Here is a 20,720-nt window from a genome sequence, read left to right on the forward strand (position 1 = left end):
TTTTACCTAATGTAAAAATAAACTGAATTTTCATTCTCATATTCTTTTAATCATAAAAAGAAATGCCATAAAATGCAATCTCATTTTTCCTTTTTTCTATCTAACCTTCTTTCAACCATATTAATTTAAAAAAATGAGTTTTGTTTTAAAGTGTGTGTTACCTTTTCTCCTGGTCAGTAATGTACATACAAATTTCAAGACTTGGAGTATTCTGTGTCCAAATTAAAATTAAAGAAATTAATTTTATACTATTTCACTTATGATGATACTTTTTTTTTTTTTTACAGCTATCTATGAGCAGTCATGTGAAGCCTATAAGCATAGAGGAAATACTTCAGGATTTTACTATATAGATGCAGATGGAAGTGGTCCCCTGGAACCATTTCTTCTATATTGCAATATGACTGGTGAGTTAATCAATTTTCATTTAATAGTTAAATTTAAACACACAAAATTAAAATGAAACAAGTAAGAGGTTGACATAATTTGCAACTTGATTAAAATGTATATTGTTCAGTAGAAGAAGTTAAAGTAAATCTTTAAAAAATAGTTTAATGGTGGTGATTTAAAATGTCATTATTTTCTATGCATGTGGTATCTGTGTAGAACATCTAATAATAAATGTATCTTATTAAGTCCCAAAACAAAAAAGGTAGACTTTATTCCTCTTAGAAGATTGATACACACCATATGATTTCACTTATAAGTAGAATCTAGAAAGCAAAACAAATGAACAAACATAATAAAAGAGAAACAGACTCACAGATACAGAGAACAAACAGGTGGTTGCCCAAGGGGAGGGGAGTAGGGGGATGAAAAGAAAAAAAAAATGTAACAAGTGTGGTAATGAATTCTAATTAGCTTGATTATGGTGAACATTTCACAATGTATATTCATATGAAACCATCACATTACATACCTTAAATAGATACAATTTTTGCCAACATAAAGTGGAAAAATATTTTAAATAATAATAAAAGAAAAAAGATTGATACATGTGAAAGCTTTGAAAATATTTACTTTTTAAATTTGGGCAAAAATGAATTTTATTCTTGAATTCTTTACTTACATAAACTTAAAGAGGAATTAATAGTCTTGGAATATGTGTTTGATTAAATTCAACATCCATTCATGATAAAGAGAAAATGAAAACTCAGTAAATTACCAATAGAAGAAAATTTCCTTAATTTGTTAAAGAGGACCCATAAAAAAACCTACAGCACATATCACAGTTTATTGTGAAATATTAAAAACTTTACCCCTGTTACCAACATTAACCCAAAGATGCCTGCTATTATCATTCTGTTCACCATTGTTTTGGAGGTCCTAGCCAGTGCAATAAAGCAAGAGAAAGAAATGAAAGATATATGTACTGGAAAGGAAGAACTATGACTCTCATTATTTGTAGATGGCCAGGTTATGTATTGAGAGTATTCTCAACAATCTACAGACTAACTGTTAAAATTTAGGATGATCACTAGATATCAAGTTAATGTAAAAATTAATTTCATTTTTGTATACCAGCAGTTAAAATGAAATTTTAGAAGATTCTATTTTCAGTAGCATCAAAAACCTCAGATACATGGTAATAAATCTAAAGAAAGATGTGCACAACTTTTATACAGATAAGTGTAAAATACTCTTGAGATAAATTAAATCCTAAATAAGTGGAGACATATGAAAGTTTCATTGATTAGAAAACTCAATAGGGTGGTATAAACATCAGTTCTTCCCAACTAGGTATTGATTCAGTGCAAACCTTAATTAAAATTTCAGCAGTGTGCTTGTTGGTTGGTGTAATTTTTTTGGTGAAAATTGGTAAGCAGATTCTACAATTTATCAGTAAATTTGAAGGGACAAGAAGAACCAAATCAGTCTTAAAGAGTAAAGTTGGAGGACTCAACTCTACCAGATATAATATAGACATTATACTGATAGGCTAAGTAAAACAGCATGTAATTGACACAAGGATAAACAAATAGACCAATGAAGCAACATAGAGAATCTATAAACAGACTCCCTCATATATGGATAGTTGATTCATTGCAAAGGTGGCACTGATGAACAGTGAAGGAAAGATGGTCTTTTCAACAAGTGGTGCTGGGGAAAATTGTCTGTAAATATTGTCAAAAAGACTCTTGATCCCTTCACCATCAAATACAAAGAGATTCTAGATGAATGGTGCACTCCAGTGTAGTGGCCACTAGCAACAAATGCCTATTTAGGTTCACATTTAATTAAAATTAATTAATATAACTAAATGACTTGAAACAAATTTTACAAGTTTACATTAATTCATTAAAATAAGATTAAATTAAAAGCCAATTCCTCAGTCTCACTAGCCACATTTTAACTGCTCCATAGCCATCTATTCCATCATTGGAAAAAGTTTACATTGGATAGCGCTGTGTCAGGAAGTCAGCATTTCATGGAGCAAAATAAGCAGAAAAAAGGAAATATGAAATTGAAGCAGGAGGCTTGGCAGAGGAAGATTTACTACTTAAAATCTGGCAGTGAATATCTAGGGAAAGAGCCTTCCGGGCAGAGGAAATAGGAAGTGCTAAGTCCTGAGAGAGGTGATCTTACCAGGTGCGTTCAGAAAACAGCAGCAAATAAAGTGTGACTGGAGTATGGTGAGTAATCTGGGAGTAGTAGGAGAGCAAGAGGGAATCAAGTGGGCGGGGGCAGGAGAGGAGGAGTCATGGGTCCTTACAACGTGTAAGGTCTCTGGGTTTTACCCTGAATGAGCTGAGAAGACATTGGAGAGTTTTAAGCAGTGGTAGATGCAATCTGTCTTCCTTTAATAGAATCATGATTGCTCCTGTGTTGAGAAATGCATATCTAGGAGCAGGGGTAGAAAGGAGTTAGAAAATGTGTGTGTGCGTGTGTGTGTGTACCAGATACGTACATACATATAGATAAGATGTATATGTATAATAAGAGTTTGGAAGTCTGTTTGGAGACCAAGTTCAAGTAACGCAAGAATCCAGGCAAGAGCTGGAGATGCTGGGTTGTACTGGATGATACAATGTAGATGGTGGACAGAGACTAAATTTTCTCATTGAATATGTGTGAGGAATGGGAAAACAAAAGGAACCAAAAAAATAACACCACATTTTTGGCTTGGGCAAATTGGAGTGATTAAGTTGCCATTATTTGAGATGTGGTCAGAGAAGGTTTGAAGGGAAAGATAACGAGCTCAGTTGTACACATTTTGAGTTTGAGATGTCTGTTACACATTCAAATGTGGAACTGAGAAGGCAGTTGAATATGGGAGCCACAGTTCCTTTGTATTAATGTGTAATTCTGAAAACTGCAGGGTAGTGGTAAAACCTTGGCCACAAATATTCGGGAAAATTACTATAGAATGTGTCTTAGAGATTTTTCATAGAACACAACCAGGTGGCTTCTGTTTGCTGTCACCATCGTTGAGGATGCTACCTGTCTTAGTCTGTTTGGTGTTGTAGCAGAATGCCACAGACTGGGTAGCTTATAAACAATAGAAATATTTCTCACAGTTCTAGAGGATGGGAAGTCCTAGGTCATGGTGCCAGCACTGTCAGGTGAGGGCTGTCTTCCAGATTTCAGACTTCTTGTATCCTCACATGATAGAAGGAGCTCTGTGGGATCGCTTTTTTTTTTTTTTTTAATTTTTTTTTTATTTTACAAATTTAATCAGTTATACATATACATATGTTCCCATATCCCCTCCCTTTTGCGTCTCCCTCCCACCCTCCCTATCCCACCCCTCCAGGCGGTTACAAAGAACCGAGCTGATCTCCCTGTGCTATGCAGCTGCTTCCCACTAGCTATCTACCTTACGTTTGGTAGTGTATATATGTCCATGCCGCTCTTTCACTTTGTCACAGCTTACCCTTCCCCCTCCCCATATCCTCAAGTCCATGCTCTAGTAGGTCTGTGTCTTTATTCCTGTCTTACCCCTATGTTCTTGATGACATTTTTTTCTTAAATTCCATATATATGTGTCAGCATACAGTATTTGTCTTTCTCTTTCTGACTTACTTCACTCTGTATGACAGACTCTAGGTCCATCCACCTCATTACAAATAGCTCAATTTCATTTCTTTTTATGGCTGAGTAATATTCCATTGTATATATGTGCCACATCTTCTTTATCCATTCATCCGATGATGGACACTTAGGTTGTTTCCATCTCCGGGCTATTGTAAATAGGGCTGCTATGAACATTTTGGTACATGTCTCTTTTTGAATTATGGTTTTCTCAGGGTATATGCCCAGTAGTGGGATTGCTGGGTCATATGGTAGTTCTATTTGTAGTTTTTTAAGGAACCTCCATACCGTTCTCCATAGTGGCTGTACCAATTCACATTCCCACCAGCAGTGCAAGAGTGTTCCCTTTTTTCCACACCCTCTCCAGCATTTATTGTTTCTAGATTTTTTGATGATGGCCATTCTGACTGGTGTGAGATGATATCTCATTGTAGTTTTGATTTGCATTTCTCTAATGAGTAAAGATGTTGAGCATCCTTTCATGTGTTTGTTGGCTGTCTGTATATCTTCTGTGGAGAAATGTCTATTTAGGTCTTCTGCCCATTTTTGGATTGGGTTGTTTGTTTTTCTGTTATTGAGCTGCATGAGCTGCTTATAAATTTTGGAGATTAATCCTTTGTCAGTTGCTTCATTTGCAAATATTTTCTCCCATTCTGAGGGTTGTCTTTTGGTCTTGTTTATGGTTTCCTTTGCTGTGCAAAAGCTTTGAATTTTCATTAGGTCCCATGTGTTTATTTTTGCCTTTATTTCCATTTCTCTAGGAGATGGGTCAAAAAGGATCTTGCTGTGATTTATGTCATAGAGTGTTCTGCCTATGTTTTCCTCTAGGAGTTTGATAGTGTCTGGCCTTACATTTAGGTCTTTAATCCATTTTGAGCTAATTTTTGTGTATGGTGTTAGGGAGTGATCTAATCTCATACTTTTACATGTCCCTGTCCAGTTTTCCCAGCACCACTTATTGAAGAGACTGTCCTTTCTCCACTGTACATTCCTGCCTCCTTTATCAAAGATAAGGTGACCATATGTCCGTGGGTTTATCTGTGGGCTTTCTATCCTGTTCCATTGATCTATCTTTCTGTTTTTGTGCCAGTACCATACTGTCTTGATTACTGTAGCTTTGTAGTATAGTCTGAAGTCAGGGAGCCTGATTCCTCCAGCTCCGTTTTTCGTTCTCAAGATTGCTTTGGCTATTCGGGGTCTTTTGTGTTTCCATACAAATTGTGAAATTTTTTGTTCTAGTTCTGTGAAAAATGCCATTGGTAGTTTGATAGGTATTGCATTGAATCTGTAAGTGGGATCGCTTTTATAAGAGCACTAATCCCATTCATGAGGGCTCCTCCCTCTTGACCTCATGATCTCCCAGAGGTGCCACCTACTAAAACCATTACCTTTGGGGGTTAGTGATTCAACATATGAATTTTAGTGGGGGACACAAACATTCAGACCATAGCACCGCTCCAAATGCCAAAGCAACCTAAGACAGCTGATGACTCTTACATGTTTATCTCCTCAATGAAATTCCTCGGTCTGCACAGCACAGACTCCCAGGTAGTGCCCTGAGGCAGGAGGGTTGGGGTGAGACGATAAAATCAGTGTTTTTAAAAATCTTCCCATTTGATGCTTTTGTGCACCCAGGTTTGGGAGTAGCTGTTTTCGACCTGTGGTTCTCAAACTTGAGAGAACACCCCGCTCTATTATGTGAGAATTGAGCATAATAAATGTGAGGAGACTTCACAGAGAGAAAAGGAAAATTTTGCAAATGAAAGATATGAATTTAAGTGTCAAATAACTTTCTGATTTTTTCTGTTTGTGTTGTGAGCGAGATTTAACAGTATATCACTGCATCCCTGTGAATCCTGCATTCCCACAAAAGCACCCTGAGCTATTCATATGCACATGCTTTATGAAGTTTTGATTCTGTGATTCAGATACCTCTAAGTATCTGTAATCTTTAAAGCTTTAAGTAATATGACACACACACATACACACACACAGTTCTCATGATCTGTGATTAGTAATGTTGTGGTAACCACAGACACTTGAATTAGTGAATACTGAACCATTGCTCCCAGGGAATTACAGTAAGATTAGGTTCCTGCATGCCTCTGGTCATAGTATTCTCATCAACTGATCAATATATAACCTTGTTTTACTAGTGTTTCAGACTAAAGACACCTTATTTAATACACACTGTTGATTCATTAACATTGAACTCACAACCAATAGCACCAGAACTCTTACCTGAAGGAAGCTTTTCTATCACATGTGTTCTCAGAAGGCACATCACAGCCTTCTTGTGCTTGGGAACCCTGGACAGCTCTTCAGCTCTATGCTTGGAGGCCACTTTAAATAGTGAAATCACCAAGCACAAAGAACATGGCACAAATAGGATACGTGTTTACAGTATGAGAGCTGAAGCAAGGAGTCAGAGTGTGGCTCTGTTAAGCTTCAGCTAGGCAGCTGAAATTCATATTGGGCAACTCAGTTTTTTTGCTTTGTGTCTACAGACATACAAGAGCACCTCAAGAATTGATTTTGGGATTCATATAAATTTTAGTGAGTAGGCAAATTCACAAATGATGAGAATGTGCAGATAATGAGGATTGATTGTATACACATACATGCATGCCTACATTATGTTTATTATGCATAATAATTCAGTAATTTATAGGCCATGTACATTTTTCATGACCATCTAAATGGTAAGGAAATTATTAATTTCATTTTATTGAATGAATTATTTCATTTCTATTAAATCACCATTCACCTTGTCATATTACTAATATGCCTATTTTAGTTACCTGAGTCTCACACCTCAACTCTACAATTCAAAGAAGTAATTTTATGTATATATACACACACAGAGGTTAAAGGTGCTTTAGCAAAATTATCAAAAAGTATTGATGAAAAAGAGGACATTCACAAAACTTAAAGCCATTTGAAGAGCAAGCAGTGGAGGACAGAGACACAGATAATCCAGTTAGGAAGCAGGGAAGTGTCTTCAGAAGCTCCGGAATATTGAAACCTATTCAAACAAAAGTGACAGTCCCAGAGTGTAACAACCCAGTGAAAAATGCACAGTACAACTTGAAACTTTGCTTACTGATGTGGTTTTGCAAATGCGGAAACCAAGACTCAAGGAGGTTGACAGAGGCAGACTAAGGAGTGTCATTAGGGATAGATCAAGACATCAAACCCTGGTCCCGTCTCCCAGCCTGAAAATAAGGCTACGTTCTACCAATGTCTCATTGCTTGTAGCCAATAACATATCCTCAAGCTACAGCAATCAGGTATACCAATTATGAAGGCAAGACAAAATGCTGAATTGGCAGCTTGCAAATGTGTAACTAAAAAAAAAAAAAAGTTCTTAGTCTAGAATTACTGTCCAACAGATGATTCCACATGGATTTAAATATCTTTAAGCATTACAAGCTAAAAGATACAAAGAAAATCCCTTTTGAATGGATAATTTCCTAAACTATGTTAAAAACTGAAAATTCTTTCTAAACAGAGTATTCTAAATATAATTTTAAAATAATTAGGATAATATGAATCCCAGTGGTTGTCTCTGTTGAAATGTATAGGGCTTTTTTGTTCTTCTTGTACACTAAAGCCATTGCTTTCTCTGTAAAGAAATAGTTTTATGTTCAAGAAATGTCTCAGCATCAAATAGTGTACTGCAAGGACAGTTGTTTCAGTGCAGAGAAATTGCTGAGAGGTATAGCCGTGGCTTTTTAACTTTTGTGAAAATAATAATTCTATAGTTTAAAGTCACCTTTTCCCAGTGCCCCACTACCAAGACTCCTGGATTTGGTTTCACTGACTCAGTAAGTGTAGAGACCAAGGTCTACTCTATTAAATCCAAGCTCCCCATGTGATTCTGAGATAGGGGCCCCTGAGACCCTTTCATGAGAAGTCTGGAGAGTGTTAAGACTTCCCTGGTGGTGCAGTGGTTAAGAAGCCGCCTGCCAATGCAGGGGTTATGGGTTGGAGCCCTGTTCTGGGAAGATCCCACATGCCACAGAGCAACTAAGCCCAGGTGCCGCAACTACTGAGCCTGTGCCCTAGAGCCCGCGAGCCACAACTACTGAGCCTACGTGCCACAGCTACTGAGCCCGAGCGCCTAGAGCCCATGCTCCACAACAAGAGAGGCCACCACAACGAGAAGCCTGCATGCCGCAACAAAGAGTAGCCCCCACTCGCTGCAACTAGAGAAAAGCCCGCGTGCAGCAAAAAGACCCAACGCAGCCAAAAGTAAATGAATACATTTATTTTTTAAAAAAAGACATAATAGCAAAACTATTTTTACTTTAGGGATTTCAATAGTAAAGACCTTCTTAATAGCTATGAGAGTTAATAACTCGCTATCATTATTCAAATGCAGCCTTGTTTACATCAAGTTTTGCTCCAGGATGCTAGCTTTTCTTTCATCTCCCAGCTTTCCTTAACACAGCACTTCCTACCCACTCTTACAGTCTTTATCACCTCTATCACCCGCAGCTATTAATCCTGAAGGAACACATACTCTGCAACTGTGTTGCTTAAACAGCATGTTTTTTCTTTACACTGTTATCACACTAGAAAATAGTAGTCAGCCCAAGACAAATCAAGTTCTTAATCACTCAGTTGCTTTACATACAATCTATATGTTAGAAATCACTTTCAGGGAGAGACACCAATAAACCCAAACTGCCTTTCAATGTTTTAGTATATATATTAATTTCATAGATTTTCTGCTATCTCTTCTTACTCATTTCCCTGTGTTTCCTTACCTTGACAACTCTCTTTGCACTTGGTAAAGGATAATTTTCAAAAAAATAACATCACGACTCCTATACAGAGAGAAAAATAAAAGCTAAAAATCATGTTTTGAAGATCTTGTTTAATGTTTAACCTTATTCCTGAGGAAACTGGTAAGATGTTACAGTCAGTTCAAAGAGGATTCAAAGAACAGACATATCCATACATCAGTAATACTGAAGTGACTGGGCCAAGGGAGGCAAAACTGGCTTCCTCCCTAGTGGAGGAGCCCATCGACCTCTACCAGGTTGAATTTGCTGGTCTGTAGACAGAATTACTTGTAAGGAAACAATGCCTTGCTTGCTAAGCAAAACAAATAGCAAAAAAACTGGAAGTCTGTGTTAAAGGATAATTTAATGTAAATATGTCTTAGAGATAGTGGATTTCTTTGGAGGAATTTGAAGCTTATCTCCCCCAGAGGTATTTACCTACATTGTAAAACCTAAGAACTTGAGCGCCCTCTCCTCAGAGATTTGTTGCATTCCAGAGTTCCTCTCTCACTCTTTGTCGGGGTGGAGATGTGCCAGCCATCCTCTGTAAGCTCCAAATCTTGTAATTTGGGGGTCCCTCTCTCGTGGTACAACTCCAGTAGGCTTAGGTGCATCTGGCATTCAATGTGTCTAGAGAGAGAGAGAGAGTTAAAGATAAATAGATACAATTTGTATACAAGATAACTTGTTAGCTTGCAAGTGGAATGTCTCATACCCTTCACAGTTTCAGCCTTATCATTATTTTGCAGTTGCATCAGATGTCTCCTATTTACAAAGTTCTAAAATAGTTAAAAGGCAATGAAAATCTCAGAGCCACCACAGAATCACAACCAGATAACCTGGAAGGCTGTGCTCTAGTCTGGACAACACTTTGTTTTTATTCATTCACATGTTTATTACTTCAGTGACTAATGTCTTTTTCAGCACGTGCCAAGCCCACGTGCTGGAGACACTATAGTTAGCAAATCAGAACCTATCAGTATAGTTAGCAAATCAGAACCTGTCAGTCTTCTAATAGTGGAAAAACCGATAGATTAAGTCACAAAATACTGAATTACACATTGTGAAGTCTACTTTTTTTATAGTTGTAATTTCTAAATAGGTATTTGTAGAAATCTCAGACAACAATCACGTCCGAAAGAACAGTATAATAGTTTGCAGACGTTCCTCTATTAGTAAATCACATGCGATTTGGAGCATGGATGCTGGGCTCTCATTTCCATTGCTCAGAATCCATTGTGATGCTTTCATTGTCTCTGCTTTGCCCTGGACATCTTGATTATCTGATAAGCACGGCATCCGCGTAACTTCCTCCTTTGTAGCACTTTATATTAGAAAATGAAATCACTTACAGAAACTATCATATAGAAATTTTAGAATTTCAAAAGGAAACATTTCTATGAGCAGCCCTTTAACAGCTGTCATGCACTATGGCCTTGGATTTCTTACAATACCTTAAGAGACCTTACAAGAACACAGTGTGTTCTTCATGACCCAGTGGATGCTAAGCGATAGGGAAGTCCCTCTCAGGGTGACCCAAAAAGCAAAGAGACAAAGGTTTCAAGGTGGTTTATTGTCCTGCTCTTTCAGCAGCTACTCAGCCGGAGATGAACTGCTTCATGCACACCATTGATTCCCCACAAGAAAAGACGAATCATTCTGCTGAATAATAAAAGCAGAGTCCAACAGAGACTAGGCTAACAGATTTGCCTGGTTAATAATCTTAAATTTCTAATAATCAAGGTTGTGTGGCTAAAATGATAGAATTTCAGACTTAATATATTGCCTCCTATATTCTACCTTTTTTTTTTTTTTCCAAATTTGGAAATGGAGGCTGAGATTTCACCTGACTTTCTTAAGGGCACAGACACATGCCAGATCTGCAGCTCAGGTCTCCTGATGATCTCTCCACTGTACTGCTGTCTGGTCATCCATAATTTATTTCATGAGCTTATATATCATGTCCTCTTTAAGGAAAATAATTTACTGTTAAAGCGCTTCAGTGAGCTGAAAGGCAAGGTGGAAATAAAAGTAACAGCTCTTGTTTCAGAGGAAAATAATGATCCACATGTGGAGGGGAGTAAGGCTGTCAAATTTGCCTCCTGTCTCATTTATTTAATAGGCCTCTCTATTCAAAATTCTGATGACCAGGAGACGGGTGGGACTGAAATTTCTTGTTTTGATTGTGTTGATCCATGTGAATGTATTAGCTAAAAAGAGGCTGGCGGGGATTTCTACCTACTCTTTTCCTCCAATTTGGAATATTCTTCTTAATACAGAAGAGTTATGTGATTTAACAGCACATTTATAGCAGAGTTTTGACAACTTCCAATCTGTTTCTCACCTATTAAAATGGAGGCCTTTTGATTAATGTGTTCTTGGGCCTGCGTATATCACAGTAAATATAATAAGTTTATTGCTGGGAAAGTTGAAGGATAGATACAATATGCCATCTTCTGTTACAAACCTTGTCAGATTTTTGTTTCATCTAAATAGTTTTGGTAATCAGTATGATTGAAATGTTTACAGACATTCAGGTGCTACTAGTGATAGCTTCAGTACCTACTCAAAGATATATTATTTCTTGTGTTAGTTGAGTTGCTGATGCTGTATTATTGCGTGTTCAAAAAAGTAACTTCTGGGGCTCCCCTGGTGGTTCAGTGGTTGAGAGTCCGCCTGCTGATGCAGGGGACACGGGTTCATGCCCAGGTCAGGGAAGATCCCACATGCCGTGGAGCGACTGGGCCCATGAGCCATGGCCGTTGAGCCTGCGCGTCCAGAGCCTGTGCTCTGCAACGGGAGAGGCCACAACAGTGAGAGGCCCACGTACCGCAAAAAAAAAAAGTAACTTCCTATTTGCATTCCATAGCTATGCAGATCACATGATACCAAGATGAATATTTCAGATTTGATTTTAAAAGAAATAGATGTATTTCTGGTGTAATTTCCTAACATCTGTGTCCGATGAATATATATTTATGTGTGTGTTTGTGTATGCATCATAATCATATTATATATAGTTTTGTATCCTGCATTCCTCACTTAAATATTTTGTACATTTTCCCATGTTATGAAAAAATCCTCTATCCAAAACTTGATGTAAAAAAGAAATAGATGTACACTCATAATTAAAAATTGTCTGAAGGGAGGTATATATACAGACCATAAAATTTTGACTTTCTTTTTGCTGGCAGCATACAATAAGAGTAGAAAAGTCATTGTTTACGTTATGTCATTTAAAATATTTTACAAATTCAAAGATACATTTTTTTTTCATATTGTAACATCTCTGAATTCAGGGTGCGTCAACAATCAACAATGTTTTACAGTTATAATAGCATAATTTTTTTCTTTCTTGAAGAAAAATAATGACGCATCTTCTAAAAGCAGAATGTCAGATTTGATAAAATGCACCACAAATTTTAATAATCATTTTTCTTAATATTTTTCACCATGAATATTTTCTGGCTGAATTATATGAAAAAGTAGAATAAAAACACTGCAAATGCGTGGCAATCTTATAAATTTCAGGGAAAAACTCACTTTACTATATTTAAAAGTTTTAAGAATCCATTTGTGTTGATTCTACCTCTCAGAGAGGTTTGATGAGTAGAAAACTTTGACTCAGATAAAAGGTGATTTTGATTTTCTTTATTTATTTTAACTTTTGCAGACTAGTGATGGTCTCCTCTCTTTCTTCCCCCATTTCTGCATACAAGAAACTGCGTGGACCATCATCCAGCACAATGGCTCCGATGTAACAAGAGTCCGCAGTACCAATCCAGAGAACCCCTATGCTGGGTTTTTTGAATATGTGGCCAGCATGGAGCAACTGCAGGCCACAGTTAACCGTGCGGAGCACTGTGAACAGGAGCTGACCTACTACTGCAAGAAGTCACGACTTGTAAATAAGGAAGGTAAGTAAATTGGGGCGTTTGTCTTCCTACACACGTCGCACAGTGTGTTTTACTTAACCAGCTCCTGCGGAGTTTAAGTCGGCCAAGGTGGAGGCCTAGAGCCGCTGAGGGTGTATGCTCCCTGTGTCTTTAGCAAACGTGTCACAAGTCTGGAAGTCACAGAGATGCTGTTGCCTGAAGAAGAGAACAAGGTCAGTTCACACTGAGCTTTGTTCAAAGCCTTCATTGTCTTTAGAGTCTCTGCCTGCCCTTAATCAGAGAACTGCACAGCAAAGGGCTTTGTTCTGATACTCTATGAATGCACAGTGTTGATCCCTCATAAAGGGCAAGTGACACATACGGTTGGTTTTTACCATGGAAAAGAGCTAATAAAAATATGAATTCGTTTTCTGAAAGCGACTACTCTGTGTGACTCTTTCACGGGTTGTTGACAGTTACCCTCTGGGTATAACTGAAAATTAGAACAGTCTGCTAGAAACACTTTTTTTTTTTTTTTCAGTAGCTCAAAGAGGAGTCAGAAAACCATGTTTAACTCTTTCTTTTACCCTACTTTTAATAACCAGTCTGCTCCTAAATTATGGTTCTGGTCTTGTGTTTTCTCCCTTTAGAGCATCTCATTATGTGACAGTATCTCAAGTCCCACCAGCTCTGCCTTAGTGCGGGCTTTAATGACCTAATTTATGAAGTTACTGCAAGGTCTTTCCTACTGGCCTCTCAGCCAGTCATCAGTCTGTATCTCCTGCCCACCCACTGTATCATCCAAAAGATTAATCTTCATGAAGAGAATTCACCTGTAAGAAACGCTGCTTCCATCACAACACTTTACTGTTTAAGAAGCTCCAGTGCTTTCCTAGCTCTTCTGTCCAGTACAGACTCTTCTGTCTGGGCACGTCAGCTGCGTATTCTGGACCCACTTGCCTATGAACCTTCATGCTGCTCCCCAGCACACTGTTTTCTAGCAGCAATAATCAGGTGTATTTTTCTTCAGTAGTCAGAGAAGATTCTAAGACATCTGCACGATAAAGCTGCTTTGTTCCCTCTCATTTGTCGTCTTAAGAGAGGTTGGCGTTCCAGACAGAAGGACAAGAACTTTAAAATGAAATGTGTTTCATATGTGAATATCATGTGTTATATGGGTCATGCAGAAAAATTTTGAACTCCTGGTATGACCTTTGAATCTTTTGTTTCCAGTTAAGCCCCAATCCTATTTACTTGTCCACCCACTTACTACAGTCTGATCATTTTCTCCCATATGCCTGAGTTCCACTCCCTCTTCCTCCTTTTCCTCTTTCTTCTTTTTCAGAATGTTCTCATTCAGCCTCTTAACCCCTCCTAACTCTTCTCATCTTGCTGGTATCCCCTCAAATCTTAACCCCCTGAAACCCCAATCCCATCTGAGACTGACCATCAGATAGTTGTAGTGCAAAGAGCATAGGATTTAGAGGTGGGGAGAGAGATCTGGGTTCAAGGTCCAGGTCTCTTGTTGATTAGGTACAGAACTTGGATCGAAGAGTATTTCTCAGTCTTTGTTTTCTCTTCACTGAATTGGGGCCAATCATACCAACCTCAGGGGGGCGTGGGCGTGGCTGGTGGCATAACACAAAGAAAGTGCATGAAGTGAGCTCCTCTCTTCCCAGCTCTCCAGTGCATCGTGGTTACAGTGAACCTACCAGTTCAGTATGCAACTGATTGTTCATTTTTAGTGAATATTGATATTGGAATCTAAAAAAGAAAAATAGATAAGCAAGTACAGAAGTGTATTCTAAGAAGAATGAGAACCATAATTTTAGAAGGGTAAATGAATGTGATGGAACAAAATGAACTGAGTTGCTTAACTAGAGAAGAAAGAAAAGGAAAGGCAATCATCAAAATCACAAATGAGTCAAACTCTAAAAGAACCAGAACACAGAATCCCCAAGAATGTTAGTGAGCGAGCACCACACGAAGTCAAGGGGACGACGTGGAGTGTGAAGGATTCCCTACCTTCAGGGCCCCCAGGTGTTTGGGAACCACTAGTAAAGAGAATAGTAAACTCTAGGAAGTTGTAGAACAGATGATGAGGATAACTGTTAAATACACAGATTTTCCTCAGGTCTGTGATCTTAGAATTCATGTAGAATGGATTTGAGGTCGAAAAGAGGGAACAATTTGGATTTCGAGGTCACAGTAAGAAATGTATGGGGAAGATCAAGAAGGTGGTGTCAGACAAGTTAAATTTACAGTTTCAGATCTTGAGAATATAGCAACTTCAAGTAATAATGATGCCATAATTGTGGATGAATAAAGTTAAATGTATATGAAAATATTTCCAGCAACCTGTGGGTCTGCAGCTCAGCACACTGGAAGGATGCTCAATATGAATACTCAAGCCATTTGGGATTTTAACTATGAGAATAGAAATGATCTACCATGATCTCTGATACTTTATCATTTTAATATCAACTTTAAAATTTTCTCATGCTTTTCTTAATTCTTCCTTATACTTATGTAAATTCTTTAGGACACTTCAAAAAGTCTTGGAGGAAACTTAGGTATTTGGTATCTTTAAAACATTAAGTGGTTTCTACTTTGTAGGGAAAATAGCAAATTTATTTATTTATTTATTTACTTTTTAATTTATAATTTATTTTTGGCTGTGTTGGGTCTTAGTTGTGGCACGCGGGATCTTTGTTGAGGCACGCGGGATCTTTCATTGCGGCGCAGGCTCTTTTGTTGCAGCACACGGGCTTCTCTCTAGTTGTGGTGTGCGGGTTTTCTCTCTCTAGTTGTGGCATGCAGGCTCCAGGGCTCCTGGGCTCTGTAGTTGTGGTGTGGATTCCAGAGTGCGTGGGCTCTGTAGTTTGTGGCACACAGGCTCTCTAGTTGAGACACACGAGCTCAATAGTTGTGGCGTGCGGGCTTAGTTGCCCCACAACATGTGGGATCTTAGTTCCCTGACCAGGGATTGAACCCGCGTCCCCTGCATCGGAAGGCGGATTCTTTACCACTGGACCACCAGGGAAGTGTCAGGAAGATAGCAAATTTAGATGCAAAAATATTATTCAGTATTTAGGAATAATGATTTATTTTTTAAATCTATGAACACATAACGTTTTAAGCAGTATGTTGAAATAGATCTACTAAATGCTTCAAGTAGGTTTTGCCTTCAGCTGATCAGTTAATCATGCAATTAAAGAAGATGAAGATTCTTGATATTGATTAATGCATAACACAAGCTTCCAACAACTCCTTGTTTTCCCGGCATAGTGGACAGGAATGTATAGTAACACTGGAAGAGAGGTTGTTTGGTTTGCATCAGCACAGGTCCAATTTAATAATAAGTTTTTATGAGCTTTGGCATTTGTAAGTAAGGGAGAAATTAGTAAAAGTAGGGCTAATGGCAGCAACTTAAAAGGTTTGCAAGTCAATGGAAAAGTGATCAAGCACCTTTGAGGAGCTGACTGATTTGATGTCACCTTCTTCTCATGCCGTGATTCTCAAGTGACTTTTTCCCTAAGACAGATTGCCTGCATGCCGCATCTAAATGTTCTGTCTATTCTTTGCTCTAGTTCCTTGACATCATGTTTAGTCTTAGCTCTGTGAAGGAGCTGGTAGCTGAACATTCATCATAGAAATAAATGCATTTGGTTAAGGGAAACTTTGTTTTTGAGTGGAGTATCTGCTTTGGGCCTAAAGATCTTTCAGTGTTATTTCTGTAGTCTTCAAGTAAGTAGCCAAGCCAGTAAATGGAAGAAAAAATATACACTTTCAAATATATCTTAAATCATAGCAAGGGAGTGCCATAATATGCCTAATGTTTAATAAACACCTAGTTTATTTTTAGCAATAAATATATTGAGATAAATCACTAACTTGACATAGCATTTCATAATGTTTTAATGGGCATTTCATGATCTCAAATCAATTTTGTTTCTCATATGTTAATTACTGTGGTTTATAATTTGATGCCTTCTTGTTTCGAAAAATTATTTTTACCAAAATTGCATACGTGATCTGCTCTCAATACATTTTTTTTTACTATTATGCCTGAATTAAATAGGAACTGCTGGTTTCTTTTCTACTCAAAGAAAAATATATCAATCATTTAAGCTTAAATAATGAAATATTTTTTTAAAAACTTTCTTAAGGAAATGCCATCAATTACAGTGTTGGGAATATCACTACATCAAATCAGTCTTTCTCCATTTATTCTTTTTAATGATTTGGGAAGGAGGGAATTATACTGGATGGAAGGGTTGGGGTATAGAACAGATGTCACATTTCTCACCTTTGTCTTTCAGATGGAACCCCTCTGAGTTGGTGGGTTGGAAGAACCAATGAAACACAAACTTATTGGGGAGGTTCTTTACCTGATCCTCAAAAATGTACTTGTGGATTAGAGGGGAACTGCATTGATTCTCAGTATTACTGCAACTGTGATGCTGACCGGAATGAATGGTGATTTCCATATGATTTCCTTATACAAAATCAAGTTTATTATATTTTTAAATGAATCACTCAAAACATATGTAAGTAGGCAGATACTAAACAAGGTAGTACAGTGAAAAAATTAAAGGTACGTTTTGATGAAATGTATTACAATCTGAATTCTAAATGGTAAGATCACTATCTTTTTATTTGAATTTTTTGGTAATGGATCATGAGTCATACACCTTTTATTTCTGTAATATGATGAAACAGAGGCATCTGTTTCATGTCTGCTTTTCATTTTAAGTCATTTATTATTCTCTTTAAAATTAAGTATAATTAAGAATTATATTATTCTCAAAATATATTTACAGCCTTTAATTACTAACACATCTCTTCAATAATCTGCCTATAAAACCTTTAAATATATAAACTTAGAATTTCCCACAATTATTTAAACATGTAGCTCTTTTATTTTCTTAAAGGATACACTATGCTATGAAAAACTAATATTCCATTTATCATATTTTTAAAAAGGAAATCTATAATATTTAGGGATTTTAAAATCGAGCTTGAAATATTCCATTTATTCATTTGACATTATATTTATTCATCTGTCAAACATCAAAGACTATTATATCAAAAACCAGGTTATTTTAGAATACCCTAAAGGAGGCATCTATATGGAGTCATTGATTATACTCTTATTGTTATATGTTCAGTATGAAGAATGTTGTCTCTCTTACTCAAAATTTTTCAAAATTTCTACTCCTTTGGGAGATACTTTTTTTTTTCTCATTGCCTTCACAGAAAATGCCCACACAGTAATAATGTATTTTAAAATATGAATAAAAAAATTTTAAACTAATCTAATCACCAATAACTCTCCAATGTCTGCATGACATTTTATTCATCAAAAATAATTTTTAAAAATAAGATTTTGAAATTTTTCATATTAAATTCTGCTTATGCTTAAGTAGCTTGCATAGAACTAACCTAACCCAGATAACATTTGTAATCCCAGGAAAACTATTTATTAAAAACACCTACTTGTAGCAAGTGGAGAATAACCAAATGTAGGCAGAAACTACCAGGGTTGGGAGCCTTCAAACCTTAAAAGAAGGGAACTTAAGTGGGTGAGATTTATGTTTATGTGCCTTTTCCTTGAGGCTACTCACCAGACCACCTACCATGGAGTGGCTAGAACTCAAAGAGAATACTAGATTTTTTTTGGCTGGGGGTATCAGAGGAAAGTTCAGAGCAGCCAGAATGACTAGAAATTGATTTCTGGACATGTCAGAAAAGAGAAAACCACTTGAGGGGAGACCACTATATCAACTCCTCTCAGACCCCTGACCCTTGAGCTGCACATGCACAGGGGAGATTTCTAGGAACCAAGCAGAGAGATGGAGCTGGGAAACTGAACAAGCTACACAGGAATTTCAGCAGCAACCACCAGAGGAGAGACAGAATTTAGACCTTAAGTCTCATTAATTGAGATGGGCTTTGTAAAGCCCTCAGCTTTCCATAGAAATGACAGAAGGTCCGCTGCCTTTACAGCAAAGACGATGTCCGAGAACTGAGTATGACTGAAAACTACAAGTGAAACTGACACAGGCCCACCCTGATGAAGTAAAACCACCATTATTGTGATAAGGTTGTGATTTAACTGCTTGTGAAAACAAAAGAAGTCTTAAGAGAATGATAACAGAATCCAGAGTCTCTACAGTGTATCACCCATAATATCCAGAACATTATAACAATTATTGCTTATTCCAAAAAAGAGTAGACTTTGATCCAAAGTCAAGAAAATAAAAGTACCATTAGAAACAGGCCCTGGGACACAGGTGTTTGATTAGCAGGCAAAAACTTTAAAGCAACTGTTAAAAAACGTATGAAGAATTAAAGGTAAAAATAATCACAAGTGAACAAAGGGTATTCTAAACAGATAAATGAGAACTTTATTAAAGAAGCAAATGTAGGGACTTCTCTTGTGGTGCAGTGGTTAAGAACCTGCCTGCCAACGCAGGGGACATGGGTTCGATCCCTGGTCTGGGAAGATCCCTCATGCCGCAGAGCTCCTGAGCCCACACGCCACAACTACTGAAGCCCGCACGCTCTAAGGCCCGTGTGCCACACGTACTGAGCCCGTGTGCTGCAACCACTGAAGCCCATGCACCTAGAGCCCATGCTCCACAACAAGAGAAGTCACCACAGTGAGAAGCCTGCACACCGCAACGAAGAGTAGACCCTGCTCACTGCAACTAGAGAAAGCCCATGCCCAGCAACAAAGACCCAACGCTTCCAAAAAAAAAAGAGGAAAGAAAAGAAAAAAAGAAGCAAATGTAGATTTTAGAACAGGAAAGTACCACATCATCAGAAGTAAAATATTCACTGGATAGACTTCACCTCTTATGGGAAATAGCAAAAGAAGTCTTCAGTAAACCTGAAGCAGAAATCATTCAGTCTGAAGAACACAGGAAAAAAAAAAGATTGAAAGAAAGATTGACAGGCCCTTTGTGGCTTGTGGGAAAATATCAATGATTTAACAGGCAAGAAATTGGAGTCCCAGAAGGGCAGGAAATAAAATGAGGCAAAATATATATATGTATATTTGATGAAACTATGGCTGAAAATTTCTCAGATTTGCTTAATAAACATCTCTGGAAGCAAGCCCCCAAGATGGTCCCCAATTTTCCACACTGCCTGTTATTCACACCGTTGTGTAATTTCCTTCTCTTGTATGTCGCATGGACCTTGTGACTTGCTTTTAAGAACAGAATATGGTAAAGGTGATGAGATGTCACTTCAGAGATTGGGTTACAGAAGACTGTGGCTTCTGACTTGCTCAGAATTCTCTGCGTCTTCTAGCCTTCTTGTTTTGATATAGCAATCTGCCATGTCATGAGTTCTCGTGGACAAAGAATTGAGGGTAGCCTTCAACAAACAGCCAGTGAATAACTGAGACTGTCAGTCCAACAGCCAGCAAGGCGTAGAGTACTGCCAGCAGCCACAGGGTGAGCTTGGAAACAGAGCCTTCCCCACTCAAGTACTGAGCTGATTGCAGTCCTAGCCAACACTTTGAGTATAGCCTTGGGAGAGACCCTGAGACAGAGGATCATAAGTCAGAAGAATCATAGACCGTAAAAAGTCGTGTTTTAAGTCACTGCATTTTGGGATAATTTGTTATGCCATAGTAGATAACTAGTACAACTTCAATGTATGGATTCCAGAAACTCAGAAGATCTCAAGCAGAATAAAAACCAGAGAAAAACACACCTGGGTTTGTTGTTCACATTGCTAAAAACCAGTGATAAGGATGAATGTTTTCAAAGTAGCCAGTTTGGGTGAATCTGGTAGAAGACATTCCATACAGGGGAATAAGGATACAAATGAAGGCTGACCTCTCATCAGAAGCACAGGTCAGAAGACAATGGAATGATACCTTTAGTGTGCTGAAAGAAGAAGCACTGTCAACCTAGAATTCTACACAGGACGAAAATACATTTCACAAATGAAAGTAAAATAAATTCCTGTTCAGATTAAACAAATGCTGAGAGAATCTGTTGTCAAC

At 37.6% G+C, this 20,720-nt stretch overlaps 1 protein-coding gene across 7 annotated transcripts in view; it reads left to right on the forward strand.

Annotated features, from left to right (window-relative positions):
- CNTNAP4 (contactin associated protein family member 4) overlaps nucleotides 1–20,720 on the forward strand; it is a 270,181-nt gene that overhangs the window by 199,382 nt on the left and 50,079 nt on the right. For all 7 annotated transcript variants that reach the window (XM_060083395.1, XM_060083397.1, XM_060083401.1 and 4 more), the window contains 3 exons: nucleotides 288–407; nucleotides 12,542–12,739; nucleotides 17,020–17,176. In XM_060083395.1, the coding sequence (XP_059939378.1) occupies nucleotides 288–407; nucleotides 12,542–12,739; nucleotides 17,020–17,176 (475 nt within the window). The remainder of the gene's footprint in view (nucleotides 1–287; nucleotides 408–12,541; nucleotides 12,740–17,019; nucleotides 17,177–20,720) is intronic.

The sequence above is a fragment of the Mesoplodon densirostris genome, chromosome 19 (assembly GCF_025265405.1).
Source record: "Mesoplodon densirostris isolate mMesDen1 chromosome 19, mMesDen1 primary haplotype, whole genome shotgun sequence".
NCBI lineage: Eukaryota > Metazoa > Chordata > Mammalia > Artiodactyla > Ziphiidae > Mesoplodon > Mesoplodon densirostris.